This window comes from Bos grunniens, chromosome 9, assembly GCF_055505025.1.
Source record: "Bos grunniens cultivar Pamir isolate PY7600 chromosome 9, Bosgru_T2T1.0, whole genome shotgun sequence".
Classification (NCBI taxonomy): domain Eukaryota; kingdom Metazoa; phylum Chordata; class Mammalia; order Artiodactyla; family Bovidae; genus Bos; species Bos grunniens.
In genome coordinates, this window is record NC_141173.1 from 69,285,165 (window position 1) to 69,306,949 (window position 21,785).

Consider the following 21,785-nt stretch of genomic DNA (forward strand, 5'->3'; position numbering starts at 1 on the left):
TTTTTTGTGTGTGTGACTTCCTAGGTGCCAGGCTCTGTTTTAGGACTTAGATCTGTTATCTCGTTTTATTCTCTCAGCAGCTTTATAAAGCTGGCACTACTATAATCTCTGTTTCATAGAAGTGGGAACAGAGATTTAGAATGCTTGAGAAAAGTACCCAAGATCAGAGAGTGGCAGACCCAGGATTCAGCCTAGGCTCTTAAGGTACTAAAGCCCCTACTCTTAACTGCTAGACTCTCATGCAAACCACAGTAGCTGGATAGAACTTGTATTTTATAGATTCCTGTCTTGACAGAGAGTGAGAATGAGCATGTGAGCACTTAGGAAATGGAAGATATCATCCAGTTGTTTAAATAAATGTATTTACAACTAAAAAGGTTGTAAAGGTGGCAGTGGAAGGCGGTGAACAAGGCCGTTTTTTCCACCTTTCCTAATACACTGGACAGTCATTCCAAGGAAAAACTGCCTCCTTACAGGGGCCAGTGGGACAAGAATTTATATATGTATATAGCAGGTATGGAATGATTTGCTAATAGAACAGAGTTCACCCTAATAAAGTCCTCATAGTAAAGAGCTGTGTAATCCTATGTGAATCTGTTCCCCTGATGTCTGGGGAACTGTGTAACAGCAGAGTTGTGTGTACATGTATAATTGCATGTGCCCATTACTGTTTGTAAGTGTACCTGTTGTTGTGCCACGGGCCAAGCCGTACTTACGTTTGTTATTAGAAACCTAATAGACAAGAAATATAAAAATGATTATAAGCCTAGTGAAACCCACTTTTCCCAGAGAAGTTTGATCAGCACTTCTGTGTTTATAAAATCATTAAAACTGCATATGAATTTTATAAACTTAAAAATGAGGAAATTGGCCCAGAAAGGTTAAGTACTGCTTCAGTTCATATTTAACCTTTCTGAGCTTCCTTGGCAGTGTGGTAATAAAGAATCTTGCCTGCCATTGCAAGAGATGCAAGAGATGCGGGTTCGATCCCTGGGTCTGGAAGATCCCCTGGAGGAGGAAATGGCAACCCACTCCAGTATTCTTGCCTGGGAAATCCCATGGACAGAGGAACCTGGTGGACTACAGTCCATGGGGTCGCAAAGAGTTGGCGTGACTGAGCATTCACACACAGTTCATAGCTTCATGGCAGCAGCATCTTGCTAAGAGGTGGTACTCTCAGGTTTAATTGTCATGGATTAGGATAAAGAAATAATTCAATATTGCAAGGTACTTTTTGCTCCTGTAGGAGACAGCTGGAGTTCATATGCTAATGGGATGATACTAAGCAAGTTCCCTTTTTTAAAGCCTCAGTCTCTGCATTAGCGTTAGAATAAGAATGATTTTCCAGTTTTGTGGGAGTTAGATGACATCATGCCAGTAAAGCAGAATACCCTGGGTAACACACTCCATCTGTGTAATGTTTGTTGTCATGCTCTTCATTTTACAAGTGTCTTGTAAAACAGAGTCTTCCAAGTTTGTTTGCTCACTGTGGACAGAGCTGCAGAGCACATTTAGAGCCCGGTTCTTGATTTCCGTCTGGGGCATTGCCCATCCCTCTGTGCACACTTCATTTGCATTCTGTGCCTTTTTATTTTTTAAATCACCTCCCACTATGGGAACCAGCTGGTATCCCTTTCTGTCCTAGAGTAGTTGTAAGAACTGGAGATGTTTAAACCCATTTGATTTTTCTCATGGTTCAGAAGAAGAGAAGGCTTAGCATAATATGTATAGCCGATCAGCACAGGGTTGTGTTGGTTGATCATCCTGGCCCAATAGTGTGTCTTTGTTCAGAAGGCTGTGATTGTTTCCCTGCTTCAAAATGAGAGTTTGAAATTTCCCTCTGGCCCTAGCAACCGAGATAAGGGGGATATTTAGGTGCCAAGTCTCATTCTGCAGCCTTGCCTGTCTGAGCTACCCGTGTTTACATATGGTGGTCTAGAGAGACATCCTCTTCCTTCACGTAATCAACAAACAGGAAGAGGCTGCCTTTGGGGGAGCTTCTAAACTACAGCTATTCACTGTAGTGGGTAGGTGGGAACCCAGCCCATCTGAAAACCCGGGAATCTTCCCTGTGTTAGAGTGCGGTGGAAATCAGCACCCTCATTTTCTTTTCTTTCTTCAAAATGAACATGCAGACAGTTTTCAATAATTGTAAAGCCAGGTGTTTAACAGTGAGTCAAACATTTGATGGTTGTGATATTCTAGGAAGAGCAACACATGTATCAAAAGAAATTAATTTAAAAAATTATATTCGTATTTTTTTTCCTGCCACTTTTTTCCTGAGTGATAGCCACTCAATTGTGTTCGACTCTTTGTGATCCATGGCCTGTAGGCCATCAGGCTCCTCTGTCCATGGGATTCTCCAGGCAGGAGTACTGAGGTGGGCAGCCATTTACTTCTCCAGGGATCTTCCCAACCCAGGGATTGAACCCAGGTCTCCTGCATGGCAGGCATATCCTTTACCTCCTAAGCCACCAAGTAGATAATTTGCAATAGGGTACATACACAATATGAGAAAGAAAGAACAAAATCAAACTTGACTGTGATCTGAGAGTTGGTTAGTGTATTTCCTTTATCAGAAAGAAAAAATCAAGAGCAAGAAGAGATAGTTGTGTTTTTTATCCTTTTTGTTTTCAGGGGAAGGGAGTTCATTAAAGATGAATTTGGTTTTAACCAAGTTTATTATAAGACATAGCAGTATAAAGTAACATGTAAGTAAAGAAAATAAAGATGTACTTTTACTTACAAGCTATCTGTGATAAATTTTGTAGACCATTTGCAGAATTACTTTGGGAGCCTGTGCACACTCTTCTCTCCTCCCAGGAGGATGTGTCAGATTCTCTTGGTAGAGGGCAGAAAGGCAGTGTTTAAGAATTTTCCCCAAATATTACCTAATCTGAGGAAAAGAATATGCAGGACACTAGCATAATTTACCTAACTCCACATCATTTCCAGATTTCAGGAGGTTTCCTAAAAACCAAGGGCCAAGATAGGCAGTTAGTCGGAGTGGTTGATTCTATATCAAGATACAGAAGCTGCCAGTTGTTCTGGAGTTGGAAGGTTGAGGCCCAGGCACAGGAGTGTCCTGACTTCATGCTGAATGAACAGTTAGTGACCCAGATTCCCTTTGCTTGGATGACAGGAATGATCCCCAGATGGAATCTGAGAGACCAACCCAGTGGTCACCAGTGGAAGGGAAGGGAGCTAGATGGGTCATTATCCAAGTTGCCTTCTTGTCCTTTTTCATATCAGGAACAGGATTAGCTACAGGATGATGTTTTTTTCTGAGCAATCATGAATGCATATGGGCCTGGAGACAGGAAATGGGGGAGCCTCCTTCCTTTAGAGGGCAGCAGCTGTCACAAAGGAAATTAAACAGTTGGTGATGACCCAGGGCCTAGAGATCACTTTGGGAAGCAGGTCTGCTCTGTCTGTCAATCATCTGTCTCTCTCCCACCTCAGTCACCAACCCTCCTATGTTAAGCATTTCTCTCTTGGGCTGATTGTTCACAGACTTACACACAGGCCCTGCCCTTGGACAACACAAGAGGGAATCCTTTGCTGACCATTACTCACTTCCAGAGATTGCAGGAGATTGTATTTAAAAATTTAGGGCAAAGATATATTTTTTTATCAGAATATACTTAAATTATGTTTTAAAGGTAAAAATTTTTTGCTATATGTTTAATCTGTGTAACTATGTATTCAGTTAAATTTTTGCATTTTACATTTTGTAGCTTGTTGTCTTAATTGGAAGAAGTAATTATGGTCTAATAGGAGTCTTCTCTTTTTTCGATTTGTAACGTTTTAGTGCTGCCAACTGTCCCTATTCAGAAATCAATTTGAATAAAGACCGAATTTTCCCAGATCGTTTAAGTGGTGAAATGCCTCCAGCTAGTCCATCATTTCCAAGAAGTAAAAGAGCCGACACAAATGAAATCTCTTCGTCTCCTGAAACCAGGTAATTAAAGTGGTAATATTAGTGTTACTCAGAGGTAACTGTGGTTGAAAGACATTTTTTTCCTTAAGGTGTTTTGTGTTCTATGGTGATGTCTTCTAGTACATTACTGAAAATGCCCCTGACTTAATGTGAAATAATGGTGGGGGTCAATACTTGGATTGAAAAAAATTTAGGCAAATTTTTTATAAAAGTATATGCACATCGGGCAAGATTTCTCTTGTCCATCTTTTAGCTGAACTTGCTTGATATTAGAAGTTTGGACATCCCAGTCATTGTATTTCCTGATAATTCATATTTCTCAATGAACTGATCCATATTTATATAAGATCATCCTCTGTAAAGAAGATGATCGATACCCTGTGAAGAATGGACTTTCTTTTTAGTGTTCGTTATACGCCACGTGCTTGTATCTACATTGTTTCATTTAATTATTAGCGTATTCGTTGTACAATGTGCTCAGTCATTTGGTTTTGATTTCACTTGTAGAGTTAAGTTGGAACGTTTTAACCTCTATGGATTATTCAGTAAAGAACCAAGTTTTGTTTGATGTATCTTTAAGTAAATGGCCTCTGTCCTTGCATTGACTGAAGATACTACAAAAGAAAACAGTAATAGAAAGATGATCCTTCACACTTATGTTTGGGGACTTTTCTTTTATGGGGAGTCTTTAAAATCTAAGGCAATGTAGTTATTTGATTATCTTAATATTTGGTAGCTCACGAATGTCCCAAGTGAACATTTGAATTAATTAGTTTGATTCTTAGTTCACAGCAATGTTGTCGAAGCAGTGGCATTTAAAGTATCAGTATCCTCATAGAAAAGCAGTTTTGCCCTATGGATGAAGGAGAGTTATAATCTCTTTAATTAGAAACAACAGTGATGATTTATTCTTAATCCTTAAAACCATGACTAATGTAACCTAAGCTCATTCACCTAACTCAGAACCCTATAATGAGGGCATATCACTTGAGGAAATTTACTTTAAGACAAATGAAGTACTAATTCACATAGTAGTGATTATAGCAACAGAGTTCATTGACTCAAGGAGGTAAGGATCCCTAAAGTTTTTATTTCAAAAGCCAAGATATTGTGTACAATTTTAAAAGGATACTCTGAGGTGCTGGCAGTTTGACCTTCAGGCTTTTCACTAACTTTCTGGGCCCTGGGCTGGATAGCTGGACTCAGTTTCCTCACAGCAGAAAGGAAAATGATAACAAAGGAAAGGTTGTTAATAAAGAAGTCTAATCTTATGGCTTGAGAATGGTTGCTTTAAGGTAGAATTAACAGAGTTGAAGTTAGCTGGCTTCTTTGCTGTAAGTGAATCTGTATCAACGTATTTAATATTTTTAAAAAACTTACTTTTTAAAAGATTTTTATTAGAGTATGCTGCTGCTAAGTCACTTCAGTCGTGTCCGACTCTGTGCCACCCCATAGACGGCAGCCCACCAGGCTCCCCCGTCCCTGGGATTCTCCAGGCAAGAACACTGGAGTGGGTTGCCACTTCCTTCTCCAATGCATGAAAGTGAAAAGTGAAAATGAAAGGGAAGTCGCTCAGTCGTGCCCGACTCTTAGCAACCCCAGGCTTCTCCATCCATGGGATTTTCCAGGCAAGAGTACTGGAGTGGGGTGCCATCACCTTCTCCTTATTAGAGAATAGTTGATTTAAAATACTGTGTTAGTTTCAGATGTACAGCAAAGTGAATTAGTTAGACATATGTGCATTCCTTTTTAGCTTCTTTTCCCATATCAGCCATTACAGAGTAGAGTCCCCGTGTTATACAGTAGATCCTTATTAGTTATTTGTTTTATACATGGTAGTGTGTATAGCAAACATGACATTTTTTGATCACTGATTCTTTTACCTGATCTTAAGAATGGTAAGGTGTACAAAGCTCTGAGAACAGTGAGTAATAAGTAATCAGTCCTCAATAAATGTTAGTTTTTATTAGTTTTGTTGCAAGAGGAATAGTTTGCTTATTTGTTTCTTTTATTCCAGAGAAGCAAAGTAAGGCCGGCACATTTTTTAAATATATACATATATCTAGGTTAAGGAGAAGGCAATGGCACCCCACTCCAGTACTCTTGCCTGGAAAATCCCATGGACGGAGGAGCCTGGTGCGCTGCAGTCCATGGGGTCGCTAGGAGTCGGACACGACTGACGACTTCACTTTCACTTTTCACTTTCATGCACTGGAGAAGGAAATGGCAACCCACTCCAGTGTTCTTGCCTGGAGAATCCTAGGGATGGGGGAGCCTGGTGGGCTGCCGTCTATGGGGTCGGACACGAATGACTCGACTTAGCAGCAGCAGGTTAAACTTTGAGTAGAACACTCAAACAAGATGATTCTCATGATGTCAGATAATGTTCTCTCCTCTTTTCTCAAAATTGTTGCTCACGTGGATGGAGTTCCAAGTCAGGTTTTAACACATTTTATTTGCGTCCTTCATAATAATTTTCAAAACATTGGTCCACCAGACTGTATTTTTTTTTAATTTTATTTTATTTTTAAACTTTACAATAGTGTATTAGTTTTGCCAAATATCGAAATGAATCCAGACTGTATTTTTTTAAAAAGGCATTTGGCACAGCAAGGGACAGCTAGCACTCCCAGAAGCAGACCTTGAGACAAAGATTTGATTGCAGGTGGTTTATTTAAGAGGTGAGGAAAGCGCCAGTGGGGGAGTAGGGAGGTGAGGCCACAAAGGGAAGACAGCTGGTAAAGCTTCACTGTCACACCAGCTACCACTGTGAACAGCAGGAGCACAGTCCTGCTGGGGCCTCTCTGGGAGACTGTGTAAAACACACCTCTCAGGTTTTCCCACCATAGGGATGAACACGCTCAACTGTTTTAAACACTTGGAAAGGAATTATCCTTCAATTAAAAACATGAATAAAGTGGAAAAAACAAACACGAGAGTTCTCTTTGGTCACAGAGCGAGGCTGCCAGGGTGGAAGGATGAGCGAATGCCCCAGCATGTCCCCTGCCACACAGCAGGCAGAGCTGCCAGAACCCGGATAATCCTTGGGAAGGCAGAGCAAGTGAGACAGGTGGGCACAGTGGGTGGCCAGGGGACGTGGTCTAGGCACGGCTGACAGTGTCTGCTGCACCAGCCGAGGCACCCATTTCAAGTGCCAGCTGGGCACCAGAATGAAGTATGCTGGCATTGCTTTTGATCCAGAAGCAGAAATAATAAGGCCAGATAAATGAAAAATTTGAGGACTACCTATGTCTTTTTCATACCAGAAAAGGTATTTTAAGGGCCAGTTCATAGGCCAGCTACTCAAAATAGACCCATGGACCACTGGTGTTCCTTATCTATGCTTCACAGGCCTGACTCCATATCTGATCCCCTGACATCTCTAATATTCAGATTAGGGGCCCAGCCGGCCAGAACCTTTCAGTCTGGAGCCCAGGAGCCTACATTTTAAAAGTTCATTTGGGAATATATCTCCCTGCTTAAAAATTTCAGTGACATCTCTTTACTCTTGGAATTAAAGGCCTAATTCTGAATGTAGCCTGCAAAACCAGTGTTATCTGGTATCTGCTGAACTCTCCAGCTTTTTACCGATCAGGTCGTTTTTAAACAATGCTTCAGCCGTCTTGGTCCTCAAACCTTTTCTCTCTGCCTTGAACCCTTGTCTCTAACCTGTCCTAGTGAGTCTCACCTCATGGGCTTCAGGGTAGCTCCCATTTCCCCAGGGAGGCTTCATCCTTTCCTGCAGACCCTGGGTCAGGTTCCTCATCACTTGCTTTCGTGTTACACATGCCCAAACTGTTGATGGTTCTCTGTAAATAGTTCCTCTGAGTCTGTGTGCTTGTCTCATTGGTAAGCTCCACAAGGGCAGAGGCCACATCTTCTCTGATTCTTAGACGCCCTCAGTGCCAAGTATACTACCCGACACTCGGTGAGGCTGGAAGGCCACCATGAGTCATCCACTAGCCTTCAGAGGAGACCTACCAGTCATGTCGCCCAAGAGGCCACCTCTGTGTAGCCTTTTTTTTGTTCCAGCAACACTTCTTACTTTTTAAACTTTGTACAATCCCCACACCAGATATCGAAGAGGTGATTATTAAATGATGAGATAAAGCCCCCAAACACATACCTGTGCTTTTATAAATGTTTCCCAAACTGTTGTTTGCCTTCCTCCCTCCATAGAAAACCATACCATACAAATGACAACATTTGTATGACGCAATGAGAAAGTGGTTGGGACTGCCTCTGGGTGACTAGACAGGGGCCGTGTTTACTGACAGGACCACCGGCAACAATATCTCAGAACTCTTGTACCTGAGCGTCAGGGCATCCTGGCTGGGAAGCTCTGCTCCACGTTAAGAGGGCTCTGCCTTGAGTACTTTTGTAGGTGTACTGAATGTTTGGGTCTGTTTTCTTTACAGAGACTTGTCAAATGGGTGGTCAGCTAATGAATGAGTTGCCAGTGTGTATATAGATAGAAATATGAGATTGTAATGCTTTCCCAGTTATCCGTTCATTCATCACATGCATAAGGAGTGTCAGTATTGTGTCTGGAGCTTTCAATGAGATGTTTTCCTTGGGAGATCAGCAGCTCATCTCTGCCCTCACTGCCCTCCTGGCAGCAGATGGTAAGGCTCTGCCAGTCGGTGGAGGTTTCTGGGGACCAGTAACCTTGCATATCTATATGTCTGCAGCTGAGTAAGAGAACGTGTTTCTCTATATATCTGAATAAAAGCTTTCAAAGTTTTAAACTTTGTTTTGCATCAGAAATATCAGATGCTTGTTAAAATGCAACCCTTAAGGTACCATCTCCAGAGATACTGACTCAGAACATGTAAGCTGCATCCCAGTTCATTTTTAACAGGCACCCCCAGGTGATGGAAGCAAGTGATCTATAACCCAGACGTTGTGAATCATTACTGAATATAAAGACCCTTCTCCAGAGTAATAGTTCATGATGTGTTACCAAACAAAGAACATCAGCATCTGTCTGATGTAGTCTTATTCTCCTGAATATATTCTATAGTGGCTTGTCATTGTGTTTCTAAATTAGGTGCTATCTCTGTTTAAAATCACATTATGTTTTAAGGTCCTGTGTTGTTTAAGCCCGCTTAGAGATAACCATAGAAACATAATAAAGCCTTTTAAAAATACCTGCAAATGCTTATATTAACTTGCAAGGCAAATGTCCATTACTAACCTATATCCAAAGAAAAAATTCAAGTCAATCTTATATAGGCCATTAAAACAGCTTTTCGAGTTGTAGATCCAGTGTTTCTACTTTGAGAATTATGTGGAACAGTTACAGGAGTTGCAGCTTCAATCTGATTTACATAGTTAGGATGAATCAGATTTGCCCATCTGTACCCAAAAGAAGGGCTTTATGAAACAGATGGGAATACAAACTAACATAAAATATGAAACTGTAAGCATATATACATCTCTTTACTTTGCTAAACTGTAAAATCAAGTAGAGTAAAATTAGAGCCAGAAGTTCTAAAAGGTGGCAAAAGTTAATTAGAATTCTTCAGAAGCTTTGTTTTGCTTCCTAAGGTACTCTGGTCATGAGGACTTGGTATTAATGACTCAGAAAGTCCCTTTAATCCGTGGGCATCCCCTGCCTATTGTAAAGCCTCTCCGCCCCCCCACCCCTTTAGTTGATATGCTGCCAGATATGGATTAGGAACTGTGAAACTCTTCAAATATTCCAGTTCTTGGGAATCTGCATCAAATCTATGCAGTTGTTTATGCACGCTAGGGAGGAGCTGGGTTATTAAAACACTTCCAATCCAGATGCCAACTGCTGTGACACCAAGGCACCCATTCAGAGTATAAGGAAAAGATGACTGTGTTATTGCTGATGCATGGGAAGTTGTTAGAACAATATTGTAACAGGGTCTTACTTTATCTCCTTGAATAGCACTTATTTTTGACTCAGGAGATGTTTTTATATACACTAGAAAATAACATCTGTTCTCCTTTTCTATGACAGCAGCATGACAGCAATGCAGTCCTGCTCTTCTTATGACATGATCTTTATTTCCCAAATCTCATCTTATTGGTTAGGGCTTTTCATCTTATACAAGAATTGATAAATTAATTGAGGAATTCATTTTACTGGGGAGTTTCCTTGGCATCTTGATAACATCCACTATATTTACTTACTCATTATATTCCTTTTTTCACTAACATGTTAGTAGCCTTATTAATTAGGGCTTCCCAGGTGACGCTAGTGGTAAACACCCGCCTGCCGGTGCAGGAGAGGGAAGAAACATGGGTTCAAGACCTAGGTTGGGCAGATCCCCTGGAACAGGGCATGGCAACCCATTCCAGTATTCTTTCCTGGAGAATGATGTGGACAAAGGAACCTGGCAGGCTACAGTCCATAGGGTCGCAAAGAGTTGGACACAACTGAAGTGACTTAGCGTGCACACAGCCTTATTAATCAAAATTTTTTATCTGTAGTCATTAGGTAAATAGTAAACTGTGTTGACCTTTCCTGAGCTGTGTTTAGGAAAAATGCTGTTAAAACTATTGTTCGTGTATTGTCTCAAAAGGAATTTAATTTTTAAATATCTTTATTCAAATGTTAACCGTAGACATACATGAAAGTTTTATTTGCCACTTTTTTCTAATCCCTTTGAATGTGGCGACCTCCTTGTTTGGACACAATCAGCACAATCTTCTCTTCATTTGTAGGAGGCATTTTGGAGACAATTTCAGGTTCTCTAATTTTAAAGTTCCTCTAACATATTACTCTTAAGATTTCCATTTGATTTTTTTTACCTGTTAGTGACCTCAGCCCAAAAACTTTTTTTTCAAAGTGCTGGGGATATGCAAAGAGACATCCTTTTAATATTCAAATTAGGAAGCTACATTTCTTACAGCTCTCACAACATTCACTGTGTCCCCACTTGTTCCTGGAAGTACAGGTAATTTACAGTTCTAACAAAGCCCCAATGAGGCTAGAGTAAGCTATTCTGGAAGGAGAATGATGGAGTGGTTTTGAGGTATGAGCCAAGCCAAATTCATGGTGGAGTTAGAGAGCTGGCTAAAATCCCTGAATTGAAACAGAATAATTGTTTCATATTTTTTCAGTATTATTTTTAACAGACTGATGACTAATTGAAACATAACTGGCTAGGGATTGTTTTTAAATGAAAAATAAGCTTGAAGAAATCCAGCTGTTTGCATTCAAATGCTATCCTGTTGCTATATATTTACTCTTCTAATGTTTGTTTCACTAATATTTACCACAAAGTCTGATTTGAGTAAGATAGTAAGACATCTAAAGCATGACACATAATTACAGAGGAAAAAAAAAAAAGGGTGCTGACTCAGAAAGAAAACATTTTTCCATTTGAGTGGATTCCACTGTCTTAATTAAAAGCCTACAGAGTATTCTTCACTAAGATTTTGTGCTTAGTCACTCAGTTCAGTTCAGTTCAGTTGCTCAGTCGTGTCCGACTCTTTGCGACCCCCATAGACAAGAGCCCGCCAGGCTCCTCTGTCCATGGGTATTCTCCTGGCAAGCATATGGAAGTGGGTTGCCATGCCCTCCTCCAGGGGATCTTCCCGATCCAGGGATGGAACCCAGGTCTCCTGCATTGCAGGTAGATTCTTTACTGAGCCACTGGGGAAGCCCTTGAGTAAGATATAAGTAGGAGCATGATAAATGGTAACTTAATATTTAAGAATTACTTACATTTTAGGATAAAATTGTTTACTGACATCTGTTTTCTTTATGTAACCTGTTTTTCTCAGGTTTTGAAACAACCTTTAGATAAATGGTTATGAACCAGACTACAGTCAGACTTCCTAGGCTGCTACTTACTAGCTGTGTAAACATGTAACCAAGAGGGGTTTGTCTCTAGAATGGGAATGTAATAACAGCATCTGCCTCACATAGACATTATGAGGATTGAATGATCTAACACAGGTAAAAGCACTTAGGAAAGTGCCTGGAATACAGTAGTCTCCCTTGGGATTTGACAATTTTTAAGAACCAATTTATTTCAATATTTCTTTAGCCTGAATTGAAATATAATCATAGCTAAATATATATGATTATATAGCTAAATATAATATGATTATATTTCAATTCAGGCTAAAGAAATGTTGAAATAAACTGGTTCTTAAAAATTCTCAAATCCCAAGGGAAACATTTATCATGCTCCTACTTATGTGTCTGGCTGTGCGTTAAGCACTTATTATACATTATTTTGTTGATCCCTCCAAAATGCCTGTGAGTTAAAGGATTTATTATCCTTGTTTTACAGAAGATGCAGCTGAGGGTTAGGGAAGTTCAGTAACTTGCTGAAGGTCATATAGGACTAGTAAGTAGCAGAGCTGAAAGTTGAACCAGGTCTATTCACCTTCAAAGACCGTACATGTCACCACTGCTGGGCTGCTTTCTCCAAGTTATAATACACACCCTGGGCCTAATCAGCTTGTACTCCCTTCCTAATAGAAATTGTTGGTAGTGAAAAATGGTGATCCAGAGGAGAAGATAAGAATTTTAAAGTAGAGCAAAATCATAATATTAAAGTACAACATAAAAATATTTTGGGTTGTCATTTTAAAAAAAAATCTTCAATAAGCATATCTTGTACTATGTTCCAGAGTGTGTAATAATATTATCCCAGAGTTTTGACATTCTGATATAAACATGTTTTATTTATAATTGGAAGACGGTATAGCTAGAATAACTTTTTGCTTGGAAAGTTAATATCCTTGATAAAGCATTTCATTTTTGCATACAGAAAGAAATTCATAACAGTTCCTATTCAATCAGAATTAGCAATGAAATTTCTAAACTTATGGGTAAGAGAAATACTGGTTGTCCAATTCAGAAAGTGATTTTTAAGTAAAATATAAAACAAGAAAGGATATTAATGAGTCAGATTCTTCATTCCTAACCTTATCAATAAAAGACAGTTGAAAATTTTAATAAGATTATGATACAAGAAGGAAGTTTCCTTTAAGTGTATATAACAGGGATGTGTACTGTATTCTGGAAAAACACAAGGATAAAAAACAAGTAATAATTATTTCTAAGTATAGATTTTGGTGTGTTAAGACCTGGTTCTGTACTAGTTCTGAAAATTTGGGATTAACCTCCAAGTTTGAGCGAATGTAACAACAGAACCTTCTTCCAGTGATTGTTATGAAATATCAGACATGTAAAGAACTCAGCCAATCTTGGTGCATAGTATGTTTCTAAGTATATTAACTTTTCTTATTACTTCTCATTAATACTATTTCCACATTTCTGTATGTGCTTGATCAGGAGTCTGTTTCCTTAAGGGGCTCTGTTCACCCATCTATTTCATAATACCTGTTCTAATAGACTATTCAGATAGACCCCACACCACCAACCATCTCACTAAAGAAAACATCAGAACCCTAGGGGACTTAATCACTTTTAAGTTTAAGGAGTTAGCAGGCTCAATATATTAATTGGAAGTAAAACATTCAGTAAACCTTTCTTGTAGTGTTCTGTTTTGGTGCAAATAAATATCCATATTTATAGATTCCCAAGTTTATATGGGTTAAGTTTAATGAAATATCATGAGTTTAAAGTAAGGAAAATGAGAACTGAACATGCTTTTGTAATTAAGCAATGTGAATAAGAGCAGAAGGTTTCTTTTTTGCTTCTCTTTGGGGATAGATTATGGCAGATCAGGCGCAAAGAAACTCTTGGGGTCAAACATATTATTTTCCTTTTCTATTTCTGTTTCTTCCTAGAAAATGATTCTTTTCCTACATTTCATAAATCATCCATATTGTATTTGGGCATAAGAATACAAAAGAACTTCCCTCATACTTTGGTCTTTATAGCTTTATTTTAATGAAGTTTACTTTTAGGGAATATATGATATACTTTACTGAAACCACAAAAATAAGCATTAATTATTAGTGGACAATTTCAATCATAAAAAATATTCAGGAAAATCTAGGACTTAATTTTAGCCTTTGGACTCAGTTTGGGCTTTGGTTTTTGTTTTCTTTTTGGGGTGTTTTATTTGGGGCTTTTTTAACAATATTAATTAAAGCTTTTAGGTAATTATGCTAATTAATTGGGAATTTGTTTCCTTTGACTCAGAAAAATGCCAGTTTTAAGATACATCACTCTAATGTGTGATTGTTTATAACAAGCATTAAGATTGGCTATCCACAGACCATTTTTTTCAGTGGCCACAATAACGGATAAATTTGTGGACTCAAAAACTATTATTTCCAGTTTAATATGAAACAAATGGAGAAGATCACATAAGCTATTTTTAGCATAATGTGATCTTAACATGTAATTATCAATTCTTTTTACATAGAAGACAGTTTTCTGTTATTACTTAATGTCCTTTTTCCAGTTATCATTAATTTTCCTACTTGTTTTCACTGTACCTCTATCTCCCCACTTTCCATGGAGTAAGAGCCTCCAGAGTCATTAATTGATTTTTCGTAGAAAAAAATTTTATTGCATAATAAAAGTGATTCTTTCCATTCTCAAATAAGCAAGTATCCTTCAGCAGTTGTAAAGATTGTTTTCAGTATAAACTAAGCCAGGGAGCTCAGATTCCAATGAAATTTCACATATCTCTGGAAGTGATCTTTCTAAGAAAAGAAGTAGTGAATATATTATTTATCACATGCTTACTGTGTTGACATCGTTATGTTAAATTACTGTTGTTACAAATAGGGAATAAATAAGTGCTTCAGTAATTAAGATTATAAAACTCTTTTATATTTTGTTGGGATATTTGGCTTCAAGGGTATTTTCCCTTTTCTTAACACTGAGCAAAAGTGTGGTCTGAGTCTTCAAGAAACTAAGGATATTTGTAAAGGTAACAGCATATGAAACAACAGAACATAAGTACAGAGGATTATAAAATATTATGAAGTATTCATTTTGAACCCTGAGTATATAATAGATTAAGTTAAAATTTTTAAATCCCTGAAATTTAACTTTAAAGAAAATATACATAGTCTGGGCCTGGTTTCCTTTAAAGCCATTTTTGTCCCTGACTTCAGGGTAAAGCTCTGAATTAGGATTGTAATGGGTCCATTCCATTTTAGAGCATTCATGGCATGGTTCGATTAGCATTAGGTCATTCCTAGTCAGAAAGAGATGGAATCAGTTCAGCCTATGAATTTAACCTATTTAAGCCAGGAAAAGCTTCCTAGAATTGAGTTTGATTCTCCTGAGCAATCTCAATCTCAAATCCCAGAGCGGAGTAGTATATGGTGACTTGATTAAATGATGTGGACTTTAAAACCCTCTTTTTCCTTGAAATTGTAGTCTTACCAAACAGTGCAAGTAATATTGCTCATGAACATGTGTCCCAATTTGAAGTTGAACTATTCAGTAGCCACATTTTTCATTCTTAGCTTTCTGAACAGTGAATGAAAATTGATAATGAAGGAAATGAACATTTATAGATGTTCTTAGTATTAATTGCTTCTTAATGAAGCTAAAAATCCTTTCGAACATTTTAATGATATCATTGGTTTTTAAATTTTAAATAACAGTTTCTGAGGTGCAGTGTTGAACCATTTCTTTAAACATTTCTATTTTTCTCAGAGACCAGCGTGCTGAGGATGTCAAAGAAGACTTTGAAGAGAGAACAGAGAGTGAGCTGAGGACACCACATGAAGCCAGAGGTACCCATAATACTCTCATATTATTGATAGGTATTACGATTAATACTCAACAATCAAAACTGGAATGTAGCAGTCCCTTTTATATTAAAGACAGACTTCATCTGTTACTGCAAGCAATAAAAGTTTATTCTTCAGGATAATTTTGGTATACAATTCATAACGAGATGGATCCATCTGTGACCTGTATTTATATTCCCTTTCACATCTGTGTAGAATATTGTGTGTAGAGTTTGAATAAGGCCTTCTATTTGCTCCATGTAGTGTGTTTTTAACATTGTTGATGTCGTTTGCTTCATATGTTTCAGACTCATCTCAAAATATGTTGACATACAAATAGAAGTAATATGGTCTTAATCTAATACCTCAAAATGAAAAGAAAATCACTTGAGCAAATGTTTTAAGTTGTTCTGGAGAAAGTAACTTGTCTTATATCTTTGCTGAATAGATATTACAGTAGTTTAACTGAGCAATGAAGTTGTAATGACTGTTGTTCATAGTATAACCTGTATTTATAATTTACACATGGCTTTATAGTTACTATTTATTTTTATAAGAAAAGGTTGGCTGGATTAGGATTTTAATGATTGCCTCTGAGGACTTTGCCTGTCATGTGCTTTCTTGGGTTTAGATTATTTGTAAGATTATAGAATGACACCTAAGGACTGTTTGCCTGTAATGACCTATTCTGTAAGTGATGCTTGGATTTCCATATCTGATTTTCATAAAGCAGTAATTTATGGTTAATTTAAAAGCTGTATCCTCTGCTGTCCTCAGCATATTTTATAGTGTCTAATATTACACCATTTACAAACCCCTACGGATGGCTAGGGTTTCATCTGTGATCTCCCACCTGTCCACTGTGTAATCTTAGACATTTCACTGAATACTTTTCAGTGCTTGTTTCCTTATCTGCCAAAAGATTGATAGAGGTAGTCCCTCCCACAGTTGTTATGGGGATTGAGTACAGTAACATTTGTAACTTGCTTAGAACAGCGCCTGGTACATAATAAGTGCTGTGCAAGTATTTGATTATTTAAAATGTTTCTAGTCACTTAGAAAGGAAAAGAAAAACAATTTGTGAAGGTTTTGTCATCAAGGTATTGTGCTGCTGTGCTCAGTTGTGTCTGACTCTCTGTGACCCCTTGGATTATAGCCTGCCAAGCTTCTCTGTCCATGGCATTTTCTGGGCAAGAAGCCTGGAGTGAGTTGCCATTTCCTACTCCAGGGGATCTTTCCGACCTAGGAATTGAATTCATGTCTCCTACATTGGCAGGTGAATTCTGTACCACTAGCGCCACTTGGGTTCTTAATCCAAAGCGTCAGCCTTTCTTAGTGAATGGTGGTTAGGAGCACGGCCTTCATTCTTGTCTCAGCTCCACCAGTACCAGCTGTGCGGCTGGCTCCGGGGAAAGCATTTTAACATTTCTGTGTCTCAGCTTCTGAGTAGTGCCCACATCACTGGATTATGACGAGAAGTGAATGCATCAGTGGCTGCAGGATTAGCTGTAACAGCAGTGGTAATAGCAGGAGTGGTAGCCTTGTGAAGTAAGTGTCTATTGTGTGCAATTATCTGATCCCTGGAAGTTTAGATAGAGTCATGGTAAAATCTTCTGGGCTCTGAACTTTTTGAGGGAAGGAGAAGGCAATGGCACCTTACTCCAGTACTCTTGCCTGGAAAATCCCATGGACGGAGGAGCCTGGTAGGCTGCAGTCCATGAGGTCACAAAGAGTCGGACACGACCAAGCGGCTTTACTTTGATTTTTTCACTTTCATGCACTGGAGAAGGAAATGGCAACCCACTCCAGTGTTCTTGCCTAGAGAATCCCAGGAACGGGGGAGCCTGGTGGGCTGCCGTCTATGGGGTCGCACAGGATTGAACACGACTGAAGCGACTTAGCAGCAGCAAAGCAGTGATTTTCAGCCTTTTCAGTTTCTTCCTAACTTGGTGATATAATTCACTTTTCACTTGATTTACTGAGCTGATTTTGATCCTTCACCCCCCCACCCTCAAAATAGTCTATTTAATGGAGAATTTTAGGTTTGTTAATGTGATATGCATGGTGTTCTTTCTTTTTCATGGTAGTTTTGTCTATTCAAACTTTGTATATTTTTATCCTGTTTTTCTTGATTTGAATTACCTGAGTTTTTCTGTTTTATTATTCTTTCCAAACATTGCTAGGATTCGTATATAACCCTTTAGTGTTTTTCTCACCTACAAAACCTGTAGTTTAGTATGCATTTTATGCTGTCTTATTTTTCATTAGTGAAAGGGAGCCTCATAAAAACAAGCTGTTTTGAGAATTTTTGCACATATGTTCCTAAGTAAAATTTGCCTATTAATATCTCATCCAGTTTTAGCCTCCTAAAATGAGTTTGATAACTTCCCTTCATTTCCAGATTTTTGAAACATTTTATGTAAAACTTTCATAAAATTAATTTTTTCTGTAGTAAAATCTTTTTATCATAGTTAGCTTTTATTTAACTGCTTTCTTAGCTTTGTATTATAATTTTTTTGAAATTTTTTCCAGATTCATTCTGTTTGGAAAAGATTTGAATTTCACCTGCTGACCTTACCATATAAGAGTTTGTTGGTTTTCTTTCTCTGGACCCCATGAACCTTCAGTACAAAATGAGCTCTTATGGTATCTTGGTGATGTTGGGAATATCTCAGATCCTAGTCAGTGTGTGGATGTGTTTAGTTCTTTCTGTCCTTCTGCCTCTCAGGTATAGAGCCATGACCTAGTGTCTCAGATGAGGCTCTCTGTTAGCAGACATTGAGAGTGGTGTGTGCAGGAGTCTTGTTAGTGGTTACTCGGGAGCAATACCAGTGGGAGAGTTGAGAGAAGCAGCAGTGGGCAGAATGAGAAATTGAGTTGTGATGCAGTTACAGCAGAAGCCTCAGTTGATCCCATAAGGAATTCTGGATGAATCTTGAGAATTATCTCAGATTTAGGCAGGAGAATCCCACCTTCGTATCTTTGCATTGACTACTCCTTGGATATTGGCTGAGAAGGGCAGGAACCTCCATTTGGCTTAGGGCAGTTTCTGGAGAGGGAGGTAGCTGTGAGGCATCAGCAGTCACAAGGTAGGAGAGTGAAAGGTCTCAGTTCTGAAGGGTGATTTGGGTGGCGTGCTGCAGCGTCTGCCACACTTGGCTCATACTACACGTCTGCTACACTTGGTCTCTGACTTTCCTATAAGAAAAATCAAACAAAAATGAAAAACAGTATCCTTTCACATATGTGGAGTTAGGCCAGCCAAATTAAATCTAATCTTTTGGTTTTAAACAATGAATCTGACTCCTAAATTCAATCTTCTTTCATTATTTTGCCTGAGATGTCATGAGCTTGCTTTTTTTTTTTAATCCAGAAAACTTCTTTCCGTTATCATTTTTATTATTTGGTATTGTTGCTGTTCAGTCGCTAAGTCATGTCAGACTCCTTGCAACCTCACAAACCGCAGCATGCCAGGCTCCCCTGTCCTTCACTATCTCCCAGAGTTTGCTCATATTCATGTCCATTGAGGCAGTGATGCTTTCAAACCATCTCATCCTTTGCCACGTCCTACTCCTTTGGTCTTCAATCTTTCCCTGCATCAGGGTGTTTTCCAGTGAGTCGGCTCTTTGCGTCAGGTGGCAAAGTATTGGAGCTTCAGCTTTAGCCTCAGTCCTTCCAACGAATATTCAGGGATGATTTCCTTTAGGATTGACTGGTTTGATCTCTTTGCAGTTCAGGGGACTCTCAAAAGTCTTTCCAGCATTTGAAAGCATTAACTCTGTGGTGCTTAGCCTCCAATTCTCATATCCGTACATGACTACCTGAGAAAGCATAGGTTTTACTATAATGGACCTTGTTTGGCAAAGTGATGGCTCTGCTTTTTGACTGGTAATGCCTATTATTCTTGGGTTAGATCCAAAGGATGATATTCAAAATATTTAACAGTTGGTTTGACAGCCAACACTGCACAGGACGGTTAAAACAAACACCAGCTTTAGTGCTGTAGCAGTTTGGAGGCTCCGTGGTGTACTTAGTTACAGCATCTTAGGGAAGTCCCTCAAGTGCCTGACTTCTGAGGGTGGAGGGGCCTGTTACCATCCAACGTGGAAGCATTATAATATTTCAACAACTTGCACATTTTTTGATATTCTAAGCATATATCTCAAGTTGGAATATCTTACTCTTGCTCTGTCAAGTCTGCTATTTACTGCCTTTAACATGAATTTTAATAGTGGTTTTGTTTTCCTTTAATTTCTTGCACTAGCTTTTTTTTTTCTTTTTTCTTTTCATAGCCTGTTTTTGTCTTGTAGAGGTCATGTTCCCTTGTGTTTTACTAAAAATCATGAAACTCTTCTGTCAATAATTTAATGCTCCTTTCCCGATGTTTTGTGTAACTTTTTATCAAAGGCCTCATGGTGATTTTTTTTTTAAATAATTTTTGAGTGTAGAGAAGTTTCCCCACGTTTTTTGTGAAGAAACTTACCTCTCAATGCTCCCATTGGGTATGGTAGAATTCCTCTTTCACACCTGAGATTGAGGGTCAGGTAGGTATGCTGAGCTTAGTACGTGCTCTGTAGTGTTCATTCACAATGCCCTTCCCCAGGGTGGAAGCAGCCTTCCCAGATCTAGCCTGGTTAGAGGGTAGCGTAGGAGACAGGAGAGAAATCCTCTTGCAATTTGTGCACTATTTAGTATAGAGAAGACTGAAAAGATCCACCTGGTCACAGCTATGGTTTCTCCAGTAGTCATGTATGGATGTGAGAGTTGGACCGTAAAGAAGGCTGAGGTCCAAAGAATTGATGCTTTCGACTTTTGGTGCGGGAGAAGACTTTTGAGAATCCCTTAGACAACAAAGAGATCAAACCAGTCAATCCTAAAGGAAATCAACTCTGAATATTCTTTGGAAGGACTGATGCTGAAGATGAAGCTCCAATATTTTGTCCCCCTAATGTGATGAGCCGACTCATTGGAAAAGACCCTAATGCTGGGCAGGATTGAAGGCAGGAGGAGGGGATGAAAAAGGATGAAATGGTTGGATGGCATTACTGACTCAATAACATGAGTTTGAGCAAACTCTGAGAGATAGTGGAGGACAGGGAAGCCTGGCATGCTGCAGCCCATGGAGTCACAAAGTGTTGGATACGATTTAGCAACTAAACAACAACAAGACTGAAAATAAGCCACCCTATATTCCTTATAGTCAGTAGGATTTAAGACTCAGTAAGCCCATGAGAGCTATTTTATTTGGAGTCTTAGAGCAAATTGATTTTTAAAAACACTTCCCCTAATAAAAAGCCTCCTACCTTGTTTCTTCTGTTATTTCAATTTAATTCCATACAATATGTGTGATTATGAACCTTTTCAACTTTTTGATGATTCCTACTGTGTTACTGAATTTGACCTTTGGAGACCTTTACTAAATACAATTCATTACATTTTTCTTCTTTCTCTATTTGCTGACTTCTATTTCCTTTACCTGAAAGATAAAATAACTCTTTTTCTCCATTGTAGGAAGGCCCATTAATAAAGGATCCTATAAATTGACCTTAAAATTTAAACTCTTGTATTCCTGGGAAAGGTGTAATTTTCTTTCCCTTTTGCAAACGTTCTTTCTCATGGATGCTGATGGGCAGAGAGAGTTGAATTATATTTTGTAATGTGCTAGATTCTTACTTGAAAAATCAGGTTTGCTTTTTGCTTCCATAGAAGTTGGTTTTTATTTTGGTTGTTAACCTTGAAATGATCCTCAAATATTTTTAATGCATGAGTGTAGGATCTTGGAGCTAAGTTTATCCACATTCCTTGATGTTGTGATCCATTTATTCTACCCAATCACTGTTATTGTTCATCCTTCTTATATTTAGTCACCAGTGTGTAACTCCATTAAAAAGATTGGTTGACAGATGTATCCCATTTCTTCTGGCTTTTTTCCTTTCACATTAAGAGCATTTTTTTATAGACTTATGGAATATTAACTTAGAAGGGCCATTGACTCCTTTTCATTTTTGCCTTTTTATATTCAATATACTCTCAGTTATATGCCTTTCTTTCAAGATAGGAATAATTTCTCCCTTTTGCTGAGCCTTTACTATATGTCAGATAGTGGAATAAGCATTTTTAAAAATATCATGTAATCCTTGCAACAATTCAGTTGCATTGATAGCCAAAATTTAGAGCTGATTAGTGACAG

The 21,785-nt window shown here is 38.5% G+C and overlaps 1 protein-coding gene across 23 annotated transcripts in view; it reads left to right on the plus strand.

Moving 5' to 3' along the window:
* L3MBTL3 (L3MBTL histone methyl-lysine binding protein 3) overlaps window positions 1-21,785 on the plus strand; it is a 104,948-nt gene that overhangs the window by 71,076 nt on the left and 12,087 nt on the right. For all 23 annotated transcript variants that reach the window (XM_086316443.1, XM_086316452.1, XM_086316449.1 and 20 more), the window contains 2 exons: window positions 3,812-3,961; window positions 15,519-15,598. In XM_086316443.1, the coding sequence (XP_086172569.1) occupies window positions 3,812-3,961; window positions 15,519-15,598 (230 nt within the window). The remainder of the gene's footprint in view (window positions 1-3,811; window positions 3,962-15,518; window positions 15,599-21,785) is intronic.